The sequence below is a fragment of the Gymnoscopelus braueri genome (assembly GCF_963280865.1).
Source record: "Gymnoscopelus braueri genome assembly, chromosome: 20".
Taxonomy (NCBI): Eukaryota; Metazoa; Chordata; class Actinopteri; order Myctophiformes; family Myctophidae; genus Gymnoscopelus; species Gymnoscopelus braueri.
The window spans coordinates 32,917,458-32,943,800 of record NC_137622.1 but is presented as its reverse complement, the minus strand read 5'-3'; the positions used below and the strand labels follow the sequence as shown (position 1 = coordinate 32,943,800).

General features: G+C 41.5%; 1 protein-coding gene across 2 annotated transcripts; it reads left to right on the top strand.

Annotated features, from left to right (window-relative positions):
- The first annotated feature begins 1,157 nt into the window (after nucleotides 1-1,157).
- On the top strand, nucleotides 1,158-26,203 carry ocrl (OCRL inositol polyphosphate-5-phosphatase). Of its 2 annotated transcripts, XM_080416368.1 has the most exons (24): nucleotides 1,158-1,302; nucleotides 2,989-3,067; nucleotides 6,119-6,210; nucleotides 6,674-6,712; nucleotides 7,162-7,275; nucleotides 8,604-8,798; nucleotides 10,054-10,312; nucleotides 10,755-10,922; nucleotides 11,175-11,276; nucleotides 12,245-12,359; nucleotides 12,504-12,620; nucleotides 13,193-13,374; nucleotides 14,226-14,337; nucleotides 15,486-15,595; nucleotides 16,257-16,392; nucleotides 16,543-16,653; nucleotides 16,883-17,048; nucleotides 17,589-17,824; nucleotides 18,670-18,693; nucleotides 20,324-20,440; nucleotides 21,725-21,809; nucleotides 22,579-22,706; nucleotides 23,148-23,259; nucleotides 23,896-26,203. In XM_080416368.1, exons 1-24 carry the CDS (start codon nucleotides 1,248-1,250, stop codon nucleotides 24,027-24,029), a joined length of 2,988 nt encoding a protein of 995 aa, XP_080272494.1. In that variant the 5' UTR covers nucleotides 1,158-1,247; the 3' UTR covers nucleotides 24,030-26,203. The 2 variants fall into 2 exon arrangements, with proteins under 2 accessions (XP_080272494.1, XP_080272495.1); XM_080416369.1 differs by lacking the exon at nucleotides 18,670-18,693.
- The last annotated feature ends 140 nt before the right edge of the window (nucleotides 26,204-26,343 follow it).

The following is a 26,343-nucleotide window of genomic DNA, read 5'->3' as shown; positions in this document are numbered from 1 at the left end:
ATTATAATTTAAATTAACTTGTGGCTATGTATGTGAATATTAGTATGTGAATAAGTGTTTGAAATAGATAAGCTGCCTAAAATGTATGGTGTGCATTCATTTGGCATCCGGGTGTGTGATGATGTATTTAGCAAGATCTTGCACTCCCCCCCTGTAGGCATATTAATATTATGAATAATGATTATTTATTTATTATTATTTTCTATAAATTGTATCAATTGATATGGCTTCTCTTCATAATGGGAGTTTGTTGTCTGTTGTACAAACTGGGTAATAGAAACGTAAGAGATGCCAATTCTTTTTTACATTCATTACAATTACTTATTTATTTATAAGAAATATATAATTAATTAAATTAATTGAAAGTAAGAAAAATAGAAGATCTACAAGATCATGCTTGACTATGTGACCTGCAAAAAAGTATTATATATATATATATATATATATAAATATTTATATATTTTAGATTAGGTTTAGTTTTTTCATCCCTGTGCCTCATGCAATAAACGGAATTCAAGTGGTTTTCTCATGTTTGCAGCTGTGTGCTTCATGCAGGACCCGAATTATACTTTAGTACCCTGACCCCTGGGCAGTGCATTATTTCATATTAGACTATCCAGAACCCTTTATGCATGTAGACACTACAGTCCAGTCAGTGTTAACTTGTTAATAACCTTGTTATTAACGAGACTTGAGTCTGGCCACGCGAGATTCAGCCCATCTCTGCTGGCTCTCTGACAGCTGTCACACACAATAAAGATAACAAGGACAGGCATGCGACGTCACGAACAATCAAAGACACGAGTCTTTACCACTTCCGCATGACGGTGATATCACTGTTGAATCCTTGGAATTTCGACTGTGACCCGGAAGGAAGGCCGGCTGCTGGTGGTTGTGTTCAGCGTTGCCATGTCCGCTTATTATAAGCGACTTTGGGCTTCTTTTTCTTTAAAGTTGCTTGTAAATATTGGTAGTTGCAGCGGGTTTCGTTTTATTTAGTCTTATTTCTAAAGTGTACTTGCTTACTTAGGCTTGATTTGGGCATACAGGTTTAAAGTGCTCATGTGGCTCAAGTAGATGCTTCTTTTGGGCTTGTTTTCCTAGACCTGGTTGCTTATCTCTCTCGTCTGGCAACACTGCTGCTGGTGACTGTGTTGCTGGGGTGGGGATTTAACTTTCTCCCTGGATGGTAAAAACACAGTGAAAAAAAGGCTAAATGACAAACTACTATTTGTGTCACACTAATTATGATGGAGTCGTCGTTGAGCTTTGGAGGAATATGTGACGAAACGTGTTTGGCAATATCCTTTTTTTGAGCACTCCTTTTGTGTCACTGTTCTGGTGTTTTGGTTTTTTTATGTGCTTTTGCTTGCCCCGTTAAGCTAACGTTAGCTTTTAGCTTCACGTACGGTTACTAAGGTAGGTAACGTTATTGACGTCATTACAGCCCTGGCAACTTCAATGTTGTTATATGTTTAAATACGTAATGTCCTTAAGTAATACGAGGACAAAAGTCAACTAGGCTATTCGGTTGTATTGGAGACTTGTTGTTGGATGTAGCTCTACTAACATACTAACCATGTCATGATTGTCTATAGCCCTAGAATGGCTGTGATAGTGTGATATTACATGCATTGAACAACCATTCTAGGGTCTGTAGGTCTATAAATACAGTGATTGTCAATCTTTTTTAATTTAAGGACCACTATTTTTTAATAACTAGGCCACTGGCCACGGACCCACATTTGATCTCCACTAGGACCCAAATCTACACTGTAAAATCCTCAGAGTTAATGTAACACAGAGAGTGTACAAATGGACAGTGGTGGAAAAAGTACTCACATTTTTACTTAAGTAAAAGTATCAATATTGCAATATGGAAATACTCTGTTACAAGTAAAAGTCCGGAATTCAAAATGTACTTGAGTAAAAGTACAAAAGTATTGTACTCGTTATGCAGAATGTCCCATTTCACAAGTTTTCAAATGTATAAATTCTATAATTTTTTTTTGAAAATAGCAGATCTACAAGCTCTAGTTTGTAGATTGGCTATTTTTAAAGGGCCGAAATGTATATAGGGTTGAAGTGGTTAATGTATGTTTTGTAATAATCAAAATCTGCAAAGTAACTAGTAATTAAAGTTTTCAAATCATTGTAGTGGAGTAAACAGAGATGTAGTGTAGTGGAGTAGTAAAAGTACTGAAAAATGGAAATAGTCCAATAAAGCAAAAAATATCTCAACATTTTACTGAAGTACAGTACTAGAGTAAATGTACTTAGTTACTTTACACCACTACAAATGGAATGGAATTGACCCTTAGGGGTACATTTGGTTCCTACTGTAAGTGTCAATCATTTAGCTGGGGACCCTGTGGAAAGCTCTCAAGGACCTGTGGGGGTACCCCAGACCCCACATTGAGAACCACTGTAATATTTTGTAGGCATTTGGTTGTGACTTGCCCTAGTGCTGCTGTTTCTTTAACATGCCATCTTGGAGGTGGTTCTCAAAGTGGGATGCGGGGACACCCAGGGGTCCTCGAGGGGGTTCCAGGGGTCCCCAGCAAAATCAGTTATAGCATCAAAATGTGTAGCTTGCGATGCGTTGCGATACGTTGTGAGCTCGTAGATCTGCTATTTTCATAAAATCTTGGAAAAAATGTGGAATATTGTTAACATTATTATAACAATGATTTCAGATGGGAGTCCGTGGCGAAATACATATTCATTTTGGGGTCCTTGACATGGAAAAGGTTGAGAACCATTGATCTATGGGACTTGCCAGTCCCACAGTGCTGCTGCTGCTGTAACATGCCATCTAATGGCCATTAGCATGGCTTGTATAAACTGTTACCACGTCAGGGTTTCTTCACCACCCAGCCAACCCATTTACTACTTAAACAATATATATGTGCAGTGTTTTGGTTTGGTTCAGTCATGGTTCTTTGTTGAAGATGAATCCTTGATTGTGATGATGTTGATTGATGCACACTGTAAGAGGCCAGGAGCTGAGGTCAGGCCACAAGGAGCCCAGACTACTGTCGCTGATTGAGCGCACTGGAGAGTTTATGTAAGTATTAGGCAAATGGGTGGTTGGAAATTAAAGGAGTAGTTGACCCAAAGAATGAACTTATTTTCTATCAATTACACACCCCATGAAGCATGTCGCATTCCTAAGCCAATAATTTGATGTCTGGTGGAGTGAGTCGTCTTCTACAGAGTCCCCTACTGACCCAGTCATCAAATTATTGGCTTAGGAATGCGACAAATACAAACAAATCTCCATGAATTCAAGGCTTCACAGGGTGTCTAATTGATAGAAATAAGAAAATAAGTCAACTACTCCATTAATCTGCTTTTCTTCATGTGGTGATGGTACTGTAGATGGAACTGTTGGTGAGATCTTCTTGGTCATTTGGTTAAATGCAGACCCTCCTCCTGCTTATCACATCTGTACTTTGCTTCTATTTTGCACTGTCATAGTTTGTTATATTTAAAAAAACAAGTAGGTCTTTGTGTTCTCCTTTCTGTTTTTTAGCGTTCACCCTGGCTTTCTGCCACTTGATATGTTGTCATCTGGGGTAGAGAAGCCTGGGTTAATGTGGTTTCAGTGCTGAGGAGGGGTTATCGTAAGAATGCTGATTTCCCCCATACATTTACAGGATTGTGTGCACAATAGCAAGATTATACAGAAGCATGGGCTCTAATTTTACAGCTCAAATACTGTGCTTGCTGGTTAGGTTGTCCTGTCTGTGGTACGATCAGATGAAGAAGTCATGCATTGTAGATAAGGCTGTCACGATTACACATTTAAGTTGACGTCAATAATTGCGATTGATGATTTAATTGTGTTTTTGGCATTGAACATTGGAACATAATATGAATACAAATTTAATTTCTGTTTGGTTTTTAGGCTTCATAATCACAAATTGCACAGGGCAGATTATATCATTATGACACATTTAATAATTTTGTACTTTAAAAAAAATAAAAATAGCTAATCTTCAAGCTAAGCTCAGCTTGTAGATCTGCTATTTCAGCTTTTTTTGGAAAATGCATGAACATTTTTCAACATGGAAACTCTTATGACGATTATGCAAAATAACTGCGATTATCTCAAACAATTGAGATTAGGCGATTATGTAATAATTGTGACAGGCCTATTTGTAGAAAGCACTGTGCACAGTGCCCCGGCTGAAATGCAAGTTGCAAGTTCCATATTTGGGCTGAGACTTTGCCCCAATATGGAAATGACTGACTGACATCATAGTACTGACATCATAGACGACTGTGATGTCATAGACTGGCTACATGACGTCTGAGAGCCACATGGACGCCTCCCTGTTATCAGAGCCTGTCTTGTTGCATACCTAATCACAGCTCATATCAGTCAGGAATTGACTGCAGGTGCTATAGGTCTGAAGGAGGTTTTTCTACTTTCTAACCCTCCAGGGTATGATTTCTTTTTTTGTGGTGAGAGAGTAATGGTGCAATGAACCATTAGTGCTGTTTGCATTTGTGGCAGCCTGTGCCAAAGTTGGGGAGAGAAAGAGCGATTAGCCTCAGTGCCACTGCCAGCCAGCATGCTGCCCATTATGCAGAATTCCACCACTCTGTCCTAGAGTGTAATGAGACTCACATGAGCACACAAGCGCCCTGCTCAGCTAAATGCATTAAAACCGTACACACCAAGCTGTGCTCCACTTGCGATGAACGGCAAAGGGGACATAAGTCGCATACAAGCAAGAATATGTCAAGAGCGGGCGCTCTATGCAAAGCAACTCACCTTGGGAAAGCGGGGTAGGCTTCTGCTGCACTCCTGAAGGCTGATTTATACTGACTTATTATACTGAATTTATACTGAATAGACTATGCATTTCATAGCTCTTGTTTGGAGGGGGGTTTATTGAATTGAATAAAAGATTCACCATTGGTCCTTTGGCACCCTCATTTCCCCTTGCAAAACTGGAGATGTGTCCCGACACACCTGTGCCGGGACAGGTGCTGACTATGGCTGCGTGCATACTAACATATTAAAGTAGTTGCTCCAGCCTTGATGCAAATTGTTTAATTATGCCAACGTCTTTCAACTTCTGTCATCATCAGGTCAATGTTGGCACTTGGCAGAAGTCAAAAGGTTTTCATAAGAAACAATTCTTGCATCGAGGCTGGGAGTAATGCAGCGGTTTTATTTTTCTTTCTACGATAAGTTGACCAGACACATTTGGTCAAGCACGGCTGAATCATTTTCCACTAACTCAACACAAGACTTCCTGTGTAGCAGGAAGGAAGTGTGATAGTGTTGCGCAAAAACTGCCGCTTTGGCCCTGGCTCCTACTCGGTCATGGTCGTAGAGAGTGAAATTTGACCTGTCCTACATCAACCTGTGTCACAGATTTGAAGCTGTTAATTGTGATTAGAGCTCGGGCCAAGTTAATGAATCAAAGCCAAGGTCTGCCGAACAGCAGCAGTTTGGAGTTGTCAGCAGAACATGACGAAAGCTGTTCATCTACACCTAAGATTTTAGAGCTGGACATTGATTGGGTTTAATTTTCTGCTTGGTAGTCTGCAACCAAAGCATCTACATTGCAGTATAGAGTATACAGATTCAGAATGTTTTTGGATGTTATTGTGCATGCAGTTTTTCATAAGCCTTTAACAACACAGCAGTATTAAGGCCAGTCCACAGTACCAATGCCGCAAGGAGTTGCATTCGTGTGGACTGGCCTTAAAACTGTTTTGTTGCAAGGAGTTGTGACTACCGGTAGTTGCATTGGTGCGGTCTGGCCTTTAAGGGAGAACAACGTCCTTACCTGCTAAAGCTCACATAAATGAGATGCTTCGCTGTTATGAATTCATAATTAGAGAGGAAATATAACCTGCATGTAGGACTAATAATACATTCATCCATGTTACATGTCTAATGTTGTTGTTCTAATGCACTCCTATTGACCGGTTTGCATGAAATGAGATGGGCTGTTATAATAAAAGACTCTTCTTTACTCTTTTCCTTTTTGTTTTAGATCAATTGATTGATTTGCCTAAACGTTGTAGAGGAAAAAGCTTTTGTAGCAGAGTTTATACTAAAGCTGTAATGGTTATTTGTTCTCTTCTCATTCAGACTGGGTATTTTGGCCTCCCCGGAAGCTGTCGTGTCGTGTCCAGTACCTCAGTTGTCTATACCCATCAATAGTAATTTCCTAATTGTTCGGGGTAAGTACATGACTCTTAAAAATAAATTTCAGGAACTGTAATTAGTTGTAGCCTCTGGTAAAGAAATGTCAAACTAATCGGATGATTAGGAGATTATGACTAGTAGAGATATTCTAGGTTGAGATGTTTGTTTGAGGTATGAGGTGTTTGTGATTCCAGTCATGCATGTTTATAGAGTACTGTGCAGCCCACTGGCCCTCAAAAGCCTGTGGGCATTAGACGTCGCATTCCGTAACCTTCCGGCATGGGCCTGTTTGTTCAAGGTCACTGCACAGCAGTGTTGAAATAGTGATCCAGGGGTTCGGCATATTTCCTTTAAGTTTTTTTGCAGACAAAATTTGAAAGTCAACATGACATAAGAGCCTATGAGAAACTGTTAAAAAGCCTTTGGTTACTCCCACCACAGACCTTTGAACCGCATGGCCACTCTTTCACTCTCTCCCTCTCTACCGTTTCCATTCAGAGGCTGAAGAGGCTCATCTTATTGACTTGCCTGCAAACAGTAAGTGCTTGCTTCTTTACCTCTGGTTTGGATGGCACATTCGTTTGTTGGTCGTTTGTTTTCAAATGAAGATCTTGCTGGAAATCACAAAAATGTGTCATGTTCCCAGTGAGGCAGAGACTTAAGGCTTGTATTGTGGAAACGGAACAATGCTTAAACATGGAATGCATCGTAACAGAGCTCTCGTCCAATCCGGCTACATTTTTAGAGCATGCCTGGAGCCAAATGCTTGTCGACCTCTTTATTTAGTAGCAGGGGCTAGTCATGGGTTGCCACGGCAATCTGGAGGCATGTTGAATGGTTGTCTGTTAAATCACCTGCCTTTGTATTCTACGGGCTGTCTGCATTTCTAATGCGGCTGCATTAGTCCGTGGAAGACATGGTTCCATTTGTTTTCTATGCGTGTGACCGTGTGCATCTGTGTGTCCGTCCTGTCCGTACTACTCCAGCTTGTGTGCGGATACGGGTGCGAGGGGACAGAGCCCCTGAGCTGCTGCTGGAGCTCCAGGACGATGAGCGCACTCACACTTTCTTCTCCCAGGTGAAGAGGGCCAAGCAACAAGGTGAGCCTCCAGTATCACTCACTGCTCCACCACACCTGCTGCATTAATTATTCACCTGCTCATCCAACATTTATTTACCCAGGGTGGATTACACCACTCACTGATTTCCTACTGTATGTGTTGTTGTCACCCACCCACACAACACACAGACGCACAGACACAGTCTCTCTCTCTCTGCAGGGAAGAGTTCTTTCCTTGCCATTGTTGCGGTCAACTCTATGCTTTGAACGTAATGCTACCACAGTGACTGCAACCTGTGTTTTGATAGTCTACTTCTCCTTTTTCCTGTATTTATTTTGTTGGGCTTGTATCAGATTGTCTGGGGGGAACTGAAATTGATGGTGGTAGCAGTTTAATACACTCGCGTTTTCCTGTTGTGGTATGATAGCAAGTACATGATGCTGCAGTGGTGCTCCTGCTGTAGTATTTTGACTGCCAAAGCTTTGATTTGGGGAAGATTATCTTGTTGAACAGAACTTATGAATAACATGAGCCTTCGTTTACTCCAGAGCTTATTGGCTTAACTTATCCATCCTTTTGTGCCTGTACACTGAATCTCTGTGCCAAAAATAGCAGATCTACAAGCATCACAACTTGTAGATCTGCTATTTTCCCCGAATGTTTGTCTATTTTGTCATGCCCAGGATAGCGATGCTAGGGTTCATATGGTTATGATGAGTTATTACTATAGACATCTTTGCCTGGACAAACACATCCAACTTTAGACAATGGATGGATGTGGTTGTGAGATGTGAATACAGTACCTATATACCCTTAATGCCAACCAGTTGTTTGGACTCACTCTGGAGGAAGTCTGTAGTAATATCCGCCTGCATTAGAAGTATTGCATCATAACTGCATTATGTCAGCAAGCTACTCGCTGCAGGGCTGCCGTTCTACTCCGTGAAGCCACTGCCTTCACTGACAATAGCGCTGTTGTTCTGGGTGTTGCCTAACCTTTAGCTATATGGTGTTTTGCATTGAGTAAACGTAATGGAAACCAGATGGGAAGACACCTTAGAAAATGACTAATGACCTTTTGTAAGGCTGTCATGATTGTGTGAACATGAATGTAATTCCATTTATGTTTGGCTTTTAGGCTTTGAAGCTCCACAGAGCAGATATGACCAATAACCTAAATATACAAATAAATTACTGCCAAATAACTTTAATAACTTTATACTTTTAAGAAAACATTAATATTTTCAACATGGAAACGATTATGACGATTATGCAAAAATAATTGCTATTATTTCACATAATTGCGATTAGGCGATCATGTAATAATTGTGACAGGCCTACTTTTGTGTCTCATTTTGTTTTCCCAGTCATTTGCACAGTACCCAAAGTAATGGAGCCCCTCGCTCCAGCTCCACACAGGGGGCCTGTCCCCATTCCACCACAAAGAGGAAACAAGACAGCCAACTCTGTGGTGTCTTCTGGAGCCAACCCACCTAAACCCATCAGCGCATTGCCTCCCAACATCAACAACAGCACTACAATGAACCAGACAGCAACAACAGGTACACTACATTGTCATAGATGGAACTGGAGTTTCGCCCCCAAAAGGATGGGGCTCCCTCTTCTTAGAACGGAAGAACTTTATGTTTATTTTCAGTTTACCTGAACTTTATTGTCACATCACAAGTTTACAGGTGTAAAAGAGTGGGTGAAATGATATTATGTACAAGCTCCCAACAGTTGCAGTTTCAAGAAAATAGTCGGAAGAATGCCAAATATACAATTCCAGATATTCTTAAGGAAGAATATGCTTCTTGTGCAAGTAGAGAAACTTTTGCAGCTGATGTACATGGCTGTAATGGATGGAAGCAGAGTTTTGTTGGAGTTTCAAAAATTAGAGGCCTACCTCTTATTTTTTTTTTCAATATACATTTTTAAGTTTACATGTTCTGATAGACAATTGTCTTTGTTTTAATTAAATATTTTGGCTGGACAGCCTAGTTAACCACTTAAGTCCTGTATGCTTCATCATACAACAAATAGTGGGAAATGGCCAATCTACAAGCTCACAACACGTTGTGATGTGACGCGTTGTAGATTTGCGTAAAATTGTGAAAATGTTTGAACGCACTTTTAAAAATTTGCTTATAATGACATGCCCAATTGGCATGTAAAACAATTGTGACATTGCCTAGAGTCTTCTATGTGCATATGTGTGTGTGCATCTCATAGGGAGATGGCTGTGTATCTCAAGTAGCACCTTGTTGAGGAAAACAGAAACACACATCATCACACTGAACTGCGGTCAGAACTTGGGCCATAGCCCACTGGAAATATTGCCCAATTGGACTGTCTGGTTTCCCCCTGGCTTTCACCATTCTTCTCAAATTCATCCCGTGCATATCGTCACTCTGCAGGCACCCACCTGTACAAGGTTCCTTTTGCAAAGGTTTGGCGGCCAAGACAGACATAAACATTGCTGGGACTAACCTAGGACCAATGTTGACCAAGGTTTCATTGAGCGAATGGTGTTGGGTCACTAAACTTCTGCATTGCAGTCAGAGGGGAACATTTAAACAACTGTTTACTTTCATTAAAAGACAAAAATTAAAGCAATGTTCCTGTAATTTGATTTGGTTTTGGCTAGTATTGTAGGTTCACATTATTGTTTCAGTTTATTTTTTAAATCTTATTTCAGTTAACAATAAGGTTTTTTCGCTATTGTTTTTATGTCTTTTTTTGTTGTTGTTAATGATAACATGGACATTTTGAACAAAATGTCTACGTTTTAATCTCCAAATGTTTTGTGTCATGCAGCTGACAGACGAGACCTAGCTCAGTCGCTGGCCTCAGACTTCGGATTTGAGGCCTTCAACCACTCTGTCAAAGTGGAAGAGAAGAAGAACCAGCAGAATCGTCCGGTGGCGTCCAGGGAGCCTCCCCCTGTCCCTCCTCTACCGCCTCGCAAAGGCTCCTACACTCCCTCCAATCCTCTGCCCCCCCCACCAGTCCCTAAAGACAGGACCACCTCCATGCAGGGCAAAGACAACCCCTTGATCACGCCTGCCAAGCAAGAGTGAGATTTGCCTCCCATGATAGCATGTCGATTCTAACCCAATCACAGGATAGTGCCTCATTGGGTTTCTGCATGATTTTCCTGTTTGTTTGCTTTTTTTTCCAAATAGAACCTTATACTGCAACCTAATTACATATCTCGGGTAACCCTATCCTGAATATTGATTACCTTAAATGTGAACACCCATAGGCTTTGGGAGCGAGGAAAAACTATGACCAAAAGGCATAAAACATTCCAGGTCCAGGCAGTCAGGGTGGGTTTGATAAGTAAAAGGCCTTTATTACATTTGGGCTAGAGACCTTAAAATACACCAAGGTGTGTCGGCTTGCGCCTTCTTCAGGGTGTCTGTTGAGAATGTATCAAACATCTTTGGTTGAAAGGATGATTTCTTTACTTTATTTTAAATATATATATATAAATTATTTGTATTTCTTTATCGTAGCATCAGATTTGATCGTGTGGATAGGCCTCCATCGTGGACCGACAGTCCCACCACCAACAGCATGGCAAGGCAGGCCATGTTCTCCAGCCAGGCAAACCAGAGAGAGTACCTGATCAAACACCGTCTGGCCAAGAAGGAAAAGGAGTATGTGGACATACAGCACTTCAGGTGACTAGCAGAGCTCTTCTAGAATGTATTCGCGGGGGTGTGTATTCTCTTGTCTAGACTTGATTAGCATTTTAAGCAGCAGCTCCTGTTACAACTCTGGCTTTGGTGAGCCGAGATTTAAATGACTGTGTTTGACTTCAGGCTGGTAAATTTCCACACTCCTGTTCCAGATTGTTAAGACCTGTCTTTTGGGCTAGTGTGATTGCATTCATTCACAATTGACCGGTGTGGACGTTTCTGCTGCTGTTTCAGGTTCTTCACGGGTACGTGGAATGTGAACGGCCAGTCTCCAGACAGCAGCCTAGAGCCCTGGCTCTGCTGTGACCCAGAACCTCCTGATGTTTACGCTCTAGGGTTAGTAGGACCAAAAATATGTTGTTGCTTCAGGCAGAAACCTTGTATGTCCAAAACCGGCACTTTTCAGGAAATAGAAAGAAGAATCTGTATTCCAATGGGTCAAATGTAGTAACTATTTAGTCACTCTTAACCACTTTCACTTTCAAGATTTTCAGAAACGGCTAAAATAGAGTACCGAAGTCCTGACATCACTCGTTCACCCCCAGGGTCACGGAAGTAATTTTCTCTATGGAGAATAACATTGGGTCATCTTAGAATCGTCTCATATAAGAATTATGGCCCAAAATAAACAAAATGTCTTGGAGATATTGTCAGGGAGGTGGCGCCGCATTGTTTACGATAGTCAGTCACTCATATTTGATACAGTCTGTTTCTGGTGAAAATTTTATTAATTTGGCGGTGGTAACATTCACGTTTTCTCGCCACCAGGTTGATGCTTCATATCCATATGAGTCAAACCACCGTGCTCATTTGTTTATTTCTGGAACACAGTTCTTATATGACGCGATATTAAACACGTCTATAGGAATTCAGAACTGGGGGGAAAAAACATGACCCAGGTAGGTTGCGTAAATTATGTCAGACTTCGCACCTCTACAAGCTCACGCCTGCCTGATCGTACGCGTGTAAGCTTGAAGATCGTCTATTTTCGCTACTTTTTTGTGACACTGTTATAAGACAAAGTATGGCATTAATTTATGAAAAAAACTTTGAAATATGGAGATACAAGGTTTCTACACGACAGCAACGAAGATATAAATAATAAAGAATCCCACTGGTCTGTACTTGGCCCCCTCCTTTTTTACCTCTACACCCATTATTTTTCCCTCTACACTGTTACGTTGTCGAGCTTGTAGATCAGGTATTTTCACAGGATTTTCAGGATTGTTCACCTATTTTTGAAGCTGAGGTTCATTTGGTTAAATACCATTTTTAACATTTGGCTTGTATACTTGTGACTGTAGTTTTCAGGAGTTGGACCTGAGCACTGAGGCCTTCTTCTATTTGGACTCGTCCAAAGAGCACCTTTGGGTAGATGCAGTGGAGAAAAGCCTGCACCCCAAAGCCAAGTACAGGAAGGTGAGTTGAGAGAGAGAAAGACTTCTATAAATCGTTACTTCATCCAATGTCATGTCCCTGCAGTGTTGACCACAGCACTTTGGCATGCAGTCTAGTGTGAGCAATGTGGACAGGAATGTTCTCTTTGTTTCATTATGTCTGCAGGTCCACACCATCCGACTAGTGGGCATGATGCTGGTGGTGTTCGTCAACAAGTTGCATAAGAACCATATCAAAGAGGTCACCGCAGAACACGTGGGCACGGGCATCATGGGAAAAATGGTATGTTCAGCTCATTTGAGCACTTCAGTTGATTCTGATTCTGATTCTGTTCCTCCTGCTCCCATTCACATGCTCCCATGTTGTGTTTGTCTCACGAATGTGAATGTTGCTGTTTCTTATGCCGCCCTGCTTCTGCCTGCATGAGAAGGAGGCAATATTTGAATTTGATTTTTAAAATAAACAGAGGGCGGACCTTTTCTTAACCTCCATGTATACTTAGTTGTAGACTTGTAGATTGCTATTTTTGCTATTCATGCACACTGTATTTAAATAACACTGTGTATGTGCTGTAATTTCCCCCAAAATGGTTATGTTGGTTAATGTGGTTAACAGATATTTTTAATTAAATTGTTAAATTGTGATATTATCAAACATATCAAACGGTCTACTTTTCTCAAAAGGAAATGCATGTATTTAATTCAGTCTGACCAGAGGCAGGGATAAAACAAATCCCCACTGGTGAAAAGATAAATGACCAGAGCAGGGGATATCGTTCACCCCCCCCCCTCCCCCAGCAAATGCAACCCTGTGAATATAGAAATGGTAGAGCGGTCTGTGTGACTGTCTTGCAGGGGAACAAAGGTGGTGTGGCGGTGAGGTTTATTTTCCACAACACCAGCTTCTGCTTCGTTAACTCGCACCTCGCGGCCCACGTGGAGGACTTTGAGCGTCGCAACCAGGACTACAAAGACATCTGTGCACGCATGACCTTCCACGTGCTGGACTCGCCCCCGCTCAGTATCGTCAAACACGAGTGAGTTCCTCACAGTAGAACAGCCTCACCAGGTTGATGTTCACCTGGTGTTGAATCGGGCCCTGAGTGTTATTCACCAATAAGTTATTGTTTCTACATACAAAAGAACCCTTGAATACTTACGTAGTTGTCTTTACTCTTGGTACCAGCATGCTAACTGCAGTCCCCGATTTGTACGTCTCTTTCACAGCCTTTTGATTTCAGTGAAGATAAACGCTCTGACACTTAGAAAGAATCAATGATGCACGTCACCCTAGGCCACTTGTTTATGTTGTGATATAGACTTTTTGCTCCTCATCCACATTTCTGGCGTTTAAAGCGCTGAGGTCACCAGCTAGTACACGCAAAGGAAGACAGGACTACTGTAGTTTCACAGACGCACCTAATATTTTTCAGGACAGATCTTCATCTGTTAGATATTTTTAGGTTAATGCATGGCTGCATTAGATAAAGATTCCTGTCAGATTCTCAGACTATGCTGCACATAAATCCACTCTGACTCAAACATTTGCGCACAGATTGATGAATGTCCAGCATTGCTTCGAAATGACCGCACGCCCACTCTTCTGTCGTACGCTCGTTTGATAAATGAGGGTCATTGTGTGTTGGTGATCTGCTCCCGCGTTGGTGCTCGGAAATAGTGTAGAGCTCTGAAAGGCGTCAGGTTTTGACGCAGCCATTTGTCACTTCCAGTTTATCTACAGTCATTGAAAACAATAGGTGTGTTTGATGACACGTGCGTCTTATGCTTTCTATGTGTCAGAGCTTTAAAGATGAATCGTGCTGCACTATAGCTGTTGTTGTTACACTAATGTTGTAGTAATGTGGTGTGTGTCTCATGTGTGTTTCAGTGTGGTAATCTGGCTGGGGGATCTCAACTATCGACTGTGTATGACCGATGCTGGTGAGGTCAAACACCTCATAGCCCAGAATGAACTGAATAAGCTTCAAGAGTATGATCAGGTGATAACCTCCAATGCTTTGAGAATTTGTCATTAAGAACACAGTAAAACTTGGTTTATCTTGCAAAGGACATACTGTATAATCCCAGTATAGAGTAAAAAAAAATGAAACCATATATATATATATAATGTATTTTAAGTTTATAACTATAGGTACATTTTAGTACATTAGCGTCCATACTTTGACTTCAACACCTATAGAAATAAATCAAAACCAGAATATCAATTTCTTTGGAAGTGCATAAGGCACTTGCTTGCTTGTCATAACAACAGATCATTTTAAATGCTGGAAATTAAAATAATGTGGGAAAACTGTACATATTAATGATATAATTTTGCATTCTCATAAACAGTAAATACGTTGTATACATTTAGGAAATTGGTGTTTGTTGGGAGTGGAAGTCCCACCTGGCAAACTCACCCCAGCTCTGTATAAATAAATCCAATACCGTCAATATACATTTAATTTCACAGTTAACTGTAGAGAGGCTTCCAGAGCATTTCAAGTATAACTGGTTTTATTTATTTCAAAATTTCTTTAGAGGATAAACCCCTTGAGATTTATCACCTTGTTTCCAAGGGGGTGTTGAATGCTAGACATTTAGACATTACTTCCTCTACGTGTGATGTCATGATTCTTCATCCCAGGAAAGCTGCTTTTTCAGCAGTTATGGAGAACGTTTCTCATTTTAGGTCATTTCCATATCATTTTAAAAAGCATGTGATGTATTCTGGATATACTAATATATCTGAAGTTGTCCCTTATCTGTTGCCCTATATTTAACCTCCAACTGCATGAGTGGAGCTGCTCGATAGCCAACAGTAGAACCTTACACTCGAAATGAATGCAGCTCCCAGATGTGAACCTGTGTAAAATATCACATTGCTGGAGAAAGACCAAGAGTACTGAGTCAACCATCCGTAGAGAAATAGAAATTTTCCCACAAACGTGGAGAGGCTGTCGTGCAAACACCCACATTATGTTGTTTTAGACTTCCGCATGTCATATTTTTAGTATTTGTAATCTCTCTCTGTTTCCTCTTTCATTCTGTGTGTTTAGTTTGTGAGGGCCACAAATAAAGGAGTTCCTCTTGTCTGTCACACTAAATAACACTTGTGGAAATATTTGTCCTCATTTTTCATAAACAGCTGAACATGCAGAGGCAGACCAAGAGGGCCTTCACAGATTTCATGGAGGGAGACATTAACTTCATCCCCACGTATAAATATGATGCCAAAACTGATCGATGGGATTCCAGGTGAAAACATAAATAAACCTACGACGTACTCCAAGGATACACAGTAAAAACCTCAGTGTTAATTTAACCTTTTGTAACACTGAGAGCGTACATGTAAACAAGTGGACCTGTACAGGTCCATTTGGTGACATGTACACTCTCAGACTTGAATGAACACTCAGGATTTTTCAGTGTGTGCAAGACACTTAACCCCTAATGCTCCCATTTCCATTCACTCATCAGAGCAGCCTTCTGCTAGGTTAACCCATTAAGACCTGAGGCGATTCTTTAAAAAAATGTAAATCCTAACAGTTTTTTGAAAAAAAATAAAAATAAATGTTTTCACGATTTAAAAAAAATAGCAGATCTACAAGCTCGTAGCGCGGCACTCGGTTTGTATATGAGCTTGTATATCTGCTATTTTTGAATAGCCAAAGAAATCTAAAGTGACACAGATGCGTTCCAGGTATTAATGGGTTAAGCAGTAAAAGCATTTAACACCTTGCCAGGGACCTCCCCCTTTCCCCTTTCTTTTCCCCTAGTTGACCTTTAGTGTCTCTGCTGTGGAAACTTTAAACCGACACTTATTGCAAAAAAAAGAAAATGCCCCCGCCATACATCAGTACATTAGCCTCATGCTGTATGAACCTGCTTTTGAGTCTGTGGCTGTTGTGGTGTCCAGTGGGAAGTGCCGCACTCCCGCATGGTGTGACCGGATCCTGTGGAGGGGTGGCAATGTCAAGCAGCTGCACTACCGTAGCCACATGGAGCTAAAGACCAGCGACCACAAGCCTGTCAGCTCCCTCTTCAGTGTTGGGGTAAGACCATGTGGTCCGGTTGGACTGGTTTGAGGAAGTTGCACGTCATGGTCATTGTTTACTTAAGAAAGACAAAAGTGTGTGACAGGTCTATGAAAACTGATGAACTGCACGAACGTCATCAGGATTGTTATCGTCTGTGTGCGACAGGTTAAGGTGGTGAACGAGCAGCGGCAAAAGAAAGTGTTTGAGGAGATTGTTCGTATCATGGACAGAATGGAGAACGACTTCCTCCCATCGCTGACTATAACTCAGAGAGAGGTGTGTGTGGGGGGAAAACCACAAAGAAACATGCACACACATATCCCACAGTTTTACTGATTTGCTTTGTCTAGTATTGGATTACTGTCCACCTTACACTTTTATTTTTCCTCATTAGATCAGGAAGAAATCAGGAGTCCATTGCACTCCCAGGACATATTGACTTAGGGACTGTGTTTAATGTAAAAAATAAATGAGCAATACATTTGCTTTCCTCTCTCTCCCACAGTTTAGCTTTGCGAATGTGAAGTTCCGGCAGCTTCAGAGGGAGCGCTTCATCATAACCAACGATGGCCAAGTCCCCTGTCACTTTGCCTTCATCCCCAAACCCAACGACGCACATTATTGCAAGCCTTGGCTCCGCGCTGAGCCCAGCGATGGCTTTTTAGAGCCCAGTGAGTCCTTTTTCATCCTAATGAGCTCTCACCTCTGTCCTCGGCCTTGTCTCAGTGAACTCTCTTGCCAGTTCACATTTCATATTATTGTTGAGTGGACACACAAGAGTCTAATGGCGTAGCACTGGCCCTAGCCTTGACGACCTTGCAGGCTTATGCAAAGGCTAAAATGTCATTTAGATAGCATGTTATGTAGACAGATGCCAGGTCATTTGTAGACTTGGCATCCTATTCTGTGTATAGTTTCAATGTACAGATGATAGATTTTTTGATATTATACTGTTTAATGATAGGTTCTTGATTTACCTATGATCCTAGATTACTATTTCTATGCATTTGATGCATCACCTTGTGTTTTCCTTGCTTACTGTAAGTCTCCATGGAGACAACTTTGTCCTATGCACATTGAACAGCTCTCGTTAACTTTGAGGCAATGTAGTTGATTATCACTCAGTAAGGTGAGATACTCGGTTAAAAATCTCGATCTAGCCATCAGAGATTGTGCGAGTCACTCCTTCACCTCCCTTCCCCTCCTTACAGCTGAGACCCTGGAGATCTATCTGGAGGTATACGTCAGCAAGGACTCTGTCACGCTGCTCAACTCCGGGGGGGACTCCATAGAAGACATCCTGGTGCTGCACTTGGACCGCGGCAAGGATTACTTCATCACCATCTCTGGCAACTACCAGCCCAGCTGCTTCGGCACCTCCCTGGAGACACTATGCCGCATGAAGAAGCCCATCAGAGAGATCCCCATCACCAAGCTCATTGACCTGGTGAGAGCCATCGAACCCCCTGTATTGCAGTGCGGTAAAACACATACAGTACAACACCACACACGTGTTAAGATAGGATTGGCACTGTATGTAGAAGGGAATGTTGAGCATTATGCCCTGGTACTGACATTGAATGAGTTGAGGTTACTGCATTTACCCTCTGTTGAATGTGATACAATAGAGGAATCACACTTTAAAATGTAAGACTCTTGATTGTGAGAATCGAAAAGAAGTGTGAGTTGGTCTACTCCTCTCTGCATACAGAAATCCAGTTTCTTCTCTATTCACTACCTGATACACTTGTTAGGCATAGGCACATGTGAGGGCTTGTTCACTCCCTCAGGGTAAACTCAGCTAAAGAGCAGGTTGATATTTATAGAACAGTGTTTCAACCTGTGACTTTAAAGTAGCATGTTGTGGAATGAGGAAGTGGCAACCAGCGTATGAGAAGGGGTTTCCTAAGGAGTTGGGAGAACTGACTAAGGTTTGACACAGCTCCCTTTGGCTTGTTGCATAATACAGTAGCATATAGTTATTGCACATCTCCAGTATGTCTCCAGCTCCACACACCTCTGTCTGCTCCCACATCGCAATTTCAAAGATTTCCTATCAATCATCATTGCAGTGATTTCTCATTTCTGCTTTAACTTTTCCATCACCCTGCTGATCTGGTGTATTTGGGAGAAATGATTTACTCTACCAGCATGCCATAATCTAACTGCTTCTCTGATTCTATGTACATGCACAATACGATCTACTTAGTTCTCTCTCCTACTGTTTTCCTTTATCGCCCTCTCATTCCTTTCCAACTCTTCACTGTGGTTGCGGGCTGCTTTGGTGTTCAGGGAGAGGACAGCTTCACGGAAAAGGTAAACATTTACATGTATCCAGCAAGACCAGCTTTATCCATTACATGGGGCGAGGCAACCCTGCTCTTATCTAAATCTATAACTGCTTAGAATGATTTTCCTCAACTGTTTTTTTCCTTCTTTTTCTTTTTTCTGAGAGCGGTGAACTGGCGGTAAATTGGTTTTTGGTCGTTATTCAAATCAGTTACATCAGGAGTGCATTGTTCCTGCCATTACTGTACTGCTCGGTGGTCCTCAGTTTGATACATGGTGGCTATATCAGCCGACATAACAACTAAATAACTGCGTATTCCTGCAGGCAACCCGTCAAAAGCCTGAATTATGCTATTATATACCAAGTATAAATCCGGCATAATCCTGCAGGAAGCCTCAGACCACCAGCCTATAGTCTTACAAGTTCAGACTCCCTGTCCGTAGAATCCATACATATGTTTTTTATATGTATGGATCACCACCCATCACATATATGACACACACATACACACACACAGACAGACAGAGAAGCTCATTTCACAGCAGGTTACCGTCACTGCACAGCCCCTGTGCACATGCGATTAAGGCTAGCTGAACAGTACCCAAGGCTTTTCATTAAACTCAAACGGCCGCATTAAGCCTAAATCCTCTTCTGCCGTCCATAACTCAGCCCCTCACTGGCCTGTGAAACTGGATCGCTGCATGGATAAACTTGCTTCTAAATTGCCACTTATGAAAACTAGCCTCCATTTGTCGTTCTCCGATGATTACATGCACATACTACATTAATACCGCTTCCTGTTTGGTCACCCGTTTCCTCTCTAAGCTGTGCCATACTGTGCAAACAGTATCACTTAAGAGTTCCTTCTGCAACACTCTAAAGTATATCTATGGTCCACTAGCTCCGCAGGCTATCACTGTCTCCCACTGCAGTTCTCTGTGTGTGTCTGTGTGTGTAACCCTGCTGCTATGGGGTTTATTTTTGGCCCCAGTCTCTTGAGTTCCCAGGGATCCATTTGCAGAGACAAAAAAGAATGTGATATCCAGCGGCTCACAGTGAAATGGCTCCCTGCCAAGTCCCCAGACCCCACAGATAATCCGGCCATCCTCGCTGACCTCACCACTAATGGATGAAATGTGCAGTGCCATACATAATTGTCTTAGTGGTCTCTGTTACAGTTTGATCACTTTAATGTCTTTACCTGTGCATTGGATCTCAGGGAAATAATCTAATCAGTTCTTAAATCTTCTCTAGAATTTCAATTCTAATATCCAAGTTTATCCTCTTGAGTTTATTTTATTTCTATATTAAATACAGGAGAGTGATTATGTCTCATAGTCATGTCTTATATGTATGTCTCATATGGAAACAAATGCGCATAATTGAGCGACATGGCTCATCGCTGACCTTTGACATTTGACAACTAAAATGCATGTCAGATATTGACTTAGATCAAATGTACATCGTTTCAAGGCCGTGTCGTCCTTGTTGTGATTTGAAGATGATACATACTGTCATTGCTGACAGTGACATACATCCACAGACAGACAGCCTCTTTACAATAGTTTCCCGATGGCTTTGTGGCTTTACTAATAAGCCAGTGCCTCTCGTAATGAGCGTCATTGTAAAGTATGCTGGCTGTGTTTGTACCATCAGGAGAGGACCAAGGTGAACTTCTTGATGGACAGTGCTGGGACAGAGGACAAACCTCTGAAGATCCCCAAAGAGGTTTGGCTTCTGGTCAACCACCTCTTCACCAAGTCTTGCCAACAGGTGAGAAGGTTTTGAGTGATTATCGTCGTTATTTAGGGATGCTTATCTTGTAGAAGTGGCATGTTCTGGAACGGTGACCAATGCTGGCTACACGCTAGAGGATTTTGTAAAAAGCGTGGGAGGCCACAGACCTCATTTTAACAGATTTAACTGACTTTTCATATTTGAATCGTAAGAACTCACACACCAGTCAAAATGTCAAATGCCAAAATGCAGGACCACACCCTCAGCGATTCCAGGGATTTGAGATCTCTCATTAAAATCAAATGTGAGCAAGAAGTCAGATATCTATGTCTGTAATTAAAAGAATTGCGAATTTCACGTACCCAAATCCCTAATCCGTCACGTGTCTACCTTCATGTTGCTGGAGCAGGCTACATCTCCTAATGCCTCACTTACAGATGGAGAAGAAAATGCCCCAGTTTTATTTTAAAACTGGGATTGCTTATTTTGTGGTTAATTTATTACGGCACGGCACCTAGGGGGAGAGCCTTCTAGATGAGTGTTTGTGTGTCTAATCTCACAAACCACTGGGCCAATCAGCACCAAATATTTTGTGCATGCTGCCAGTAGGCCAAGTAAATAAACCCCTGAATATTGTCTGTGAAAAAAGAGAGAAAGTTTTTAAATAATTTATTTTGTCAATTCATTATCTCAGATCCACTGTCCCGTCACCCCTCCATATTTAGGCAAGACTGACGTCTTCTTAACAAGAATGTTCATTTGAAAGATGGACGTTACGTGGCCATCTGACTTAAATAATGGACAGGAGGAAGTAACCTGATCCATTATTTTAATATTTACATGCAGATTTGGATGGACAAGTATTTGATTTAATGCTTCCCAGTCAGCGCGCTCTCATTGGCAATTGCAGGTTTCTGCTCATGTGCTCAACACTACAGGATTTCAAGTCATAAATATCAAACCTATTTTATATTTATTTTGAAATCACGGAAACTCCAATCCAGTCAGTGACTGTTAAGATTGTCTCTGAACCCCTCACACTACAGGATAATTTCAGCAGATAATCGGTTGATAAGATGTCAACCTTGAATGGGGAACGCCCCCGCAATTGTCGGGAGGGGCGAATCGGACCCTAAATTAGCCTTATCCTCTAGTGTGGTGCCAGCATGATGAATTTTCACTCCTTTGTCAAGGGCAAGTCACGTTGGCGGCTGACAATTACAGTAGCTGTCAACATGCCATAAGTTTTGTTCTTGAAGGCACTGCGCTAAATGTTTCTCTGCTCATTGCCTATGTTTGTCTGTGGGTGTGCCTTTCTAGGAGGATCTGTTCCAGATCCCAGGCCTACAGGAGGAGCTGCAGAGTATAATCGACTGCCTGGACACCAGCATCCCAGACTCGATCCGTATCCTTTGCACACAAAGGCAGTCCCATTGGCCCAGATTCACAGAGGCCACAGCGGAAAATATGTGACACTGTCATTGAAATGCAGACAGCAGATACTGGGTTACAGCCATACAGTACATGAGCTGCTTCCAAGCTGATCCTGATTCCTGTACAATAATAATATCTAATAATTAGGAGTGTGCCGATATATCGTCCCGCGATATATCGCGATACATTTTCGTGACGATATGTATCGTTTTGGGGGGAAAAATATCGTTTAAAAAAAAAAAAAAAACTTTTTATTTTTATTTTTTCTTACACAAATAATAATCAGGCATGCAAACAGCCCTGAGGTGAAAAGGGTGACAACATGTTGTTTTTTTTTCGGGTCAGGTGTCACACTATTGCCCTATTTGGATTCAAAACGGCTATTGTAGCTGAAAAGCTACAGGTTTGCATGTCTGAATAATGCAAAAACAGAATTATTTGTTTGCATTTGCTTTTTTTCCTCCCCCATATATTTTCATAATAAAAAAGTGCATATCGTATCGAATCGAAATCGTATCGAAGTTGTGAGCCCAATATCGTATCGTATCGTTTCGTGAAATTAGTGTATCGGCACACCCCTACTAATAATAACAGCAACAATTTTCTATATATATATACTGTATATATTAACACATACACACACATTTCGTGCAATTTGTTTTCTGCTACAGTTATCTATAAATAAATTAATGGACACATACACACACACAGGAAGGTGTTGTCCCTAACGGTATGTCTAGCTGGATGTAACCACTCGGTGGCGGAGGCTCTGCTGATCTTCCTGGAGGCCTTGCCAGAGCCTGTAGTGTGTTATGAACTCTACCAGCACTGCCTGGACTGCTCACATGACAGCCGCCTCTGCAAGAAGGTGCAAAACTTGATTCAATTTCAGTTTATTCTATTAGAATAGTAAAGTAGTTATTTCAACTTTGAAAACCCACTTTAGTTGTTTGTGATGTTAAGAATGACAAGGAAAGGTACTGTAGTTGAGAGAGTGCCCACTGCCTCTCGGACTCAGCACTTTGCCAGGATCATGAGTGTTTATTGTAATTTCTTCTGTTGCATAGACCTGAGGCCATTCTTTAAAAAAAATCTAAATCCTAACAGTTTTTTGAAAAAAATGTAAAAAATATTTTTTCAAGATTTTTCAAAAATAGCAGATATACAAGCTCGTAGCGCGGCACTCGGTGCCGCGCTACGAGCTTGTATATCTGCTATTTTTTAATAGCCAAAGACATCTAAAGTGACACAGATGCGTTCCAGATATCAATGGTTTAAGTGTTTCTCTCTGTTCTGTGATGAACGACAGCTGATCTCCCAGTTGCCTCGCGCTCACCGCAATGTGTTTCGCTACCTAATGGCCTTTCTGAGGGAGCTGCTCAAGCACTCGGCCAACAACAACCTAACTGCCAGCCTCATAGGTACGTCTGAGCTGGCCGTACATCTTTGCACTGCCTTGTTTTTCACATTGAAGTACCCGGGCTTATTTCCTATTGTATGACCAGTGAGTAAAGCTTCTATTGATTTGTTCAGGGATGAATTGCTGAACAAACCTGTTCTTTGAATAAACGAATTCTGAGGATCTAATCCACAACATGGACATGTGGACAATGGACTTAACAATGAGCTGCTCCACTGGGCCGTTTGTGTTTTTAAGTTTCCTGCTAAATGAAACCACCCTGACAGTTGTTGAGAGGAGGGGCAGCCATTATTCATTCACTTCCATGTCCCAGATTTTTCAGCCAGTCTAGGGATTTGTACCAGTAACCTTTTGATCGCAAGCCCCCATCTTTAATGTTTCAGCCCATCACTGGCCCACATACAAACATGTTTCACTAATTGACGGAATAGTAGCTACACATTTATGACAGGAGGTTGACAAATTAAAGGGATCATTTGCAGTGACAGGAATGTTTACTCCTGCGGTTAGGAAAGGCAGCTGTTAGTTTTGTACCATAACTTGCCACAGAGGACACGTAATAATCTGTAGTTTCCATTAACAAATGTAACATAACCATACACTTTCTTTACTTCTATCTCATGTTCTCCTATTTCAGCTACCCTGTTTGCCAGCCTTCTCATCCGACCACCGCCCAGCACGCCCAACATGGTGGGCAGACAGTCGTCGCAGGACCGGCAGAGGGCCAATGACTTTATCCTAGGTTTCATTATGGCGGGAGATGAGGAGTAACGGGGACAGGGGTCAGGTAATGGGTCTGGAGGGGAAGGCCTTGAGAAAAAGGTCTCTAGGATTTGTCACGGCACACGTCATTCCCCTTGGTACTTGTCAGCCATTGGAGACCAATGCAGGCGTTTTGCACCTGCTAGCTTACACATACTTCATTTTAATGTTATCCCAGACCTCGTTGTGATATTTCCCAGTGACAGCTGGCATCACCCGACCAAGACCCAGAGCTTTCAATTCTGATCACAGGAGGGCTGATGGTTTTGGTCATACCTGTGAAATGTTTGAACTGATGCTGAAGCACTTTTTTTGCCGACCGATGAGGATCCATGTCTCCAGACTTGATGGTGTCCTCCCTTTCTCCTGAGTCCTGACCCCTCTTATTGTAGGTGCTCATGCCAAAATAACCCCTTAATAGTGAACGGTTTCAATGTAAGAACCGTATGTATACGTAGATGCTTGACTTGTACACTAAACAAAGGAAATGTGCATCATTGGAGCTATACTTCAAGGGACTTATTGCACTTTAAGAAACCAAGAGTTTCAGCATCACACAAGAAACAAAAGAACTCTTGAGAACATAGTGAAACGGCATGATTGACTTGAGAAGAAAAACACCAAGGATAATAACCTTTTAACAAGGTCAAATATGACAATCGGCCATTTGGGAGTCATTCTTTAGGGGCGATAATAGGAAATGTGTGAGGATTTTCAGTGGACATATATCCACTGTAGGTTAACTGATGTTATTTATATATGTTTGTTTGATCAAACTTTGGCATCATGTTCATGGTTTTGTTTCCTATAATGAGCGTGTTATTTTCACCCCATCACTATTTTGGACATGCTTCTACAGCCTTGTTCTGTAAAAGTCCATAGCTGTGAATGTTTGCTGTGATTCTGTGTAGCTTTTCAATTGTGAGGCTTACGATGAATTACAAAACAAGTCTCGCTAAGACACTAACTTTGCAGTCAACCAGAATGGTGAAAGAGTCCCCCACTGTGGTCTTGTGATGTCTTAACTGGTGTAATATAGTGTTCCTGTTGACTTCTTTGGGGTGTTCTTCTGTCTTCTCGTGGCTCTTACAATGACTAAGTGGATGGTGCAAGTTATGTTATGTCTTGGTGTCTACATGTGTGCATCCTGTTTGTCATATGGGTGGTACTGTCAATATCTTGATGTGTTTTATGAGTGTCTCTGTCATTTTGCAAGCATAAGTGTCACATTCATTGTTTTTATGGGCCTGCATAATGCCAAGTCTCCTGTAGCTTTGTATGATGCAGCGCTATTAATGGTTCATTACTCGTCAGGACTAAACCTGCTTTTGTACACCTTCATCTTTTTGTGCCACAGAGTAAATACTTATTTGTTTTTTTTGTTTTTCATTCGCTCTGGTTATGGAATAAGTAACTAACGAACACTACATTTTCCTCTTTGCTCTTCAGACATCATAATATGCCTAAAATATCTGTTATGTGACACTAGTCTCCTGCGCTCCGTATCTTCTGCCAGCTTGTCACACCTGAAAAACCTACACGTTTACTTATGAGACACTACAGGATCTCTGTCGGTTCAAAGGAATCTCTCTTTGGGTACAATGGGAACACATTTTGTTTGTGACAATTACAGCGCTTACATGTGGATCAAGTCTTTTAGGTCCCCGTTGGGCTACAATTGCTCATTTTCATGTAGCTTTGCCGCCTAATTAAGGTCTGTAAAGTAAATTCCCCAGATAGGCATGGTTAGGCATTGCTCGGAGCAGTTAGACTTAAGTGCTGGCTAAGCTTTGCCAAAAGGTGACATAACCTCTAAGGAAGTTTTGTGATGGGTACGAATTCGGCAAAGTGTGCATGAGTAGCACAGCTACTCACAATAATCATATATTCTGAAAAAATCCTTATTTCACATCTTGAAGGAAGTGTTGTCCCTATAGACCATATTCACAAGGCATCCAAGGGCTGGGATACAGCAAAGGGCCCACTTTGTGAATATGGTCTATGCCTTTGTACCATCTGATGTATTATAATGGTCATGTCGTTTATCTCATCTCTTTATGCCTGGGGTTTTGGTCTGTTGTATTAAGTAATGGTACGTTATGCAAAGAAAAACTGTTGTTTTAAACTTTTAGGATTTTTGGTACTTTTAATTTATTTAACAGAAATAAAACTATGTACAAAGAGGTTATTGATGCCGTGACCAATTCTCTCAAATAATTCCTGTTATTACAGAAGCCCAGTCAGTGAGCACACCCTGTTTGCAGGCTCTGAAGAAGGCACAATGTAGGGAAAACAACATGGTTGTTATGGCTCAGTCCCCACC

Excerpts from the sequence above, each read along its gene's own strand:
- ocrl (XM_080416368.1), top strand. The coding sequence starts at position 1,248 with ATGATGGAGTCGTCGTTGAGCTTTGGAGGAATATGTGACGAAACGTGT. Across the intron at positions 11,277-12,244 it reads CCTGATGTTTACGCTCTAGG|TTTTCAGGAGTTGGACCTGA; the intron begins GTTAGTAGGACC and ends TTGTGACTGTAG. Across the intron at positions 12,360-12,503 it reads CCAAAGCCAAGTACAGGAAG|GTCCACACCATCCGACTAGT; the intron begins GTGAGTTGAGAG and ends TTATGTCTGCAG.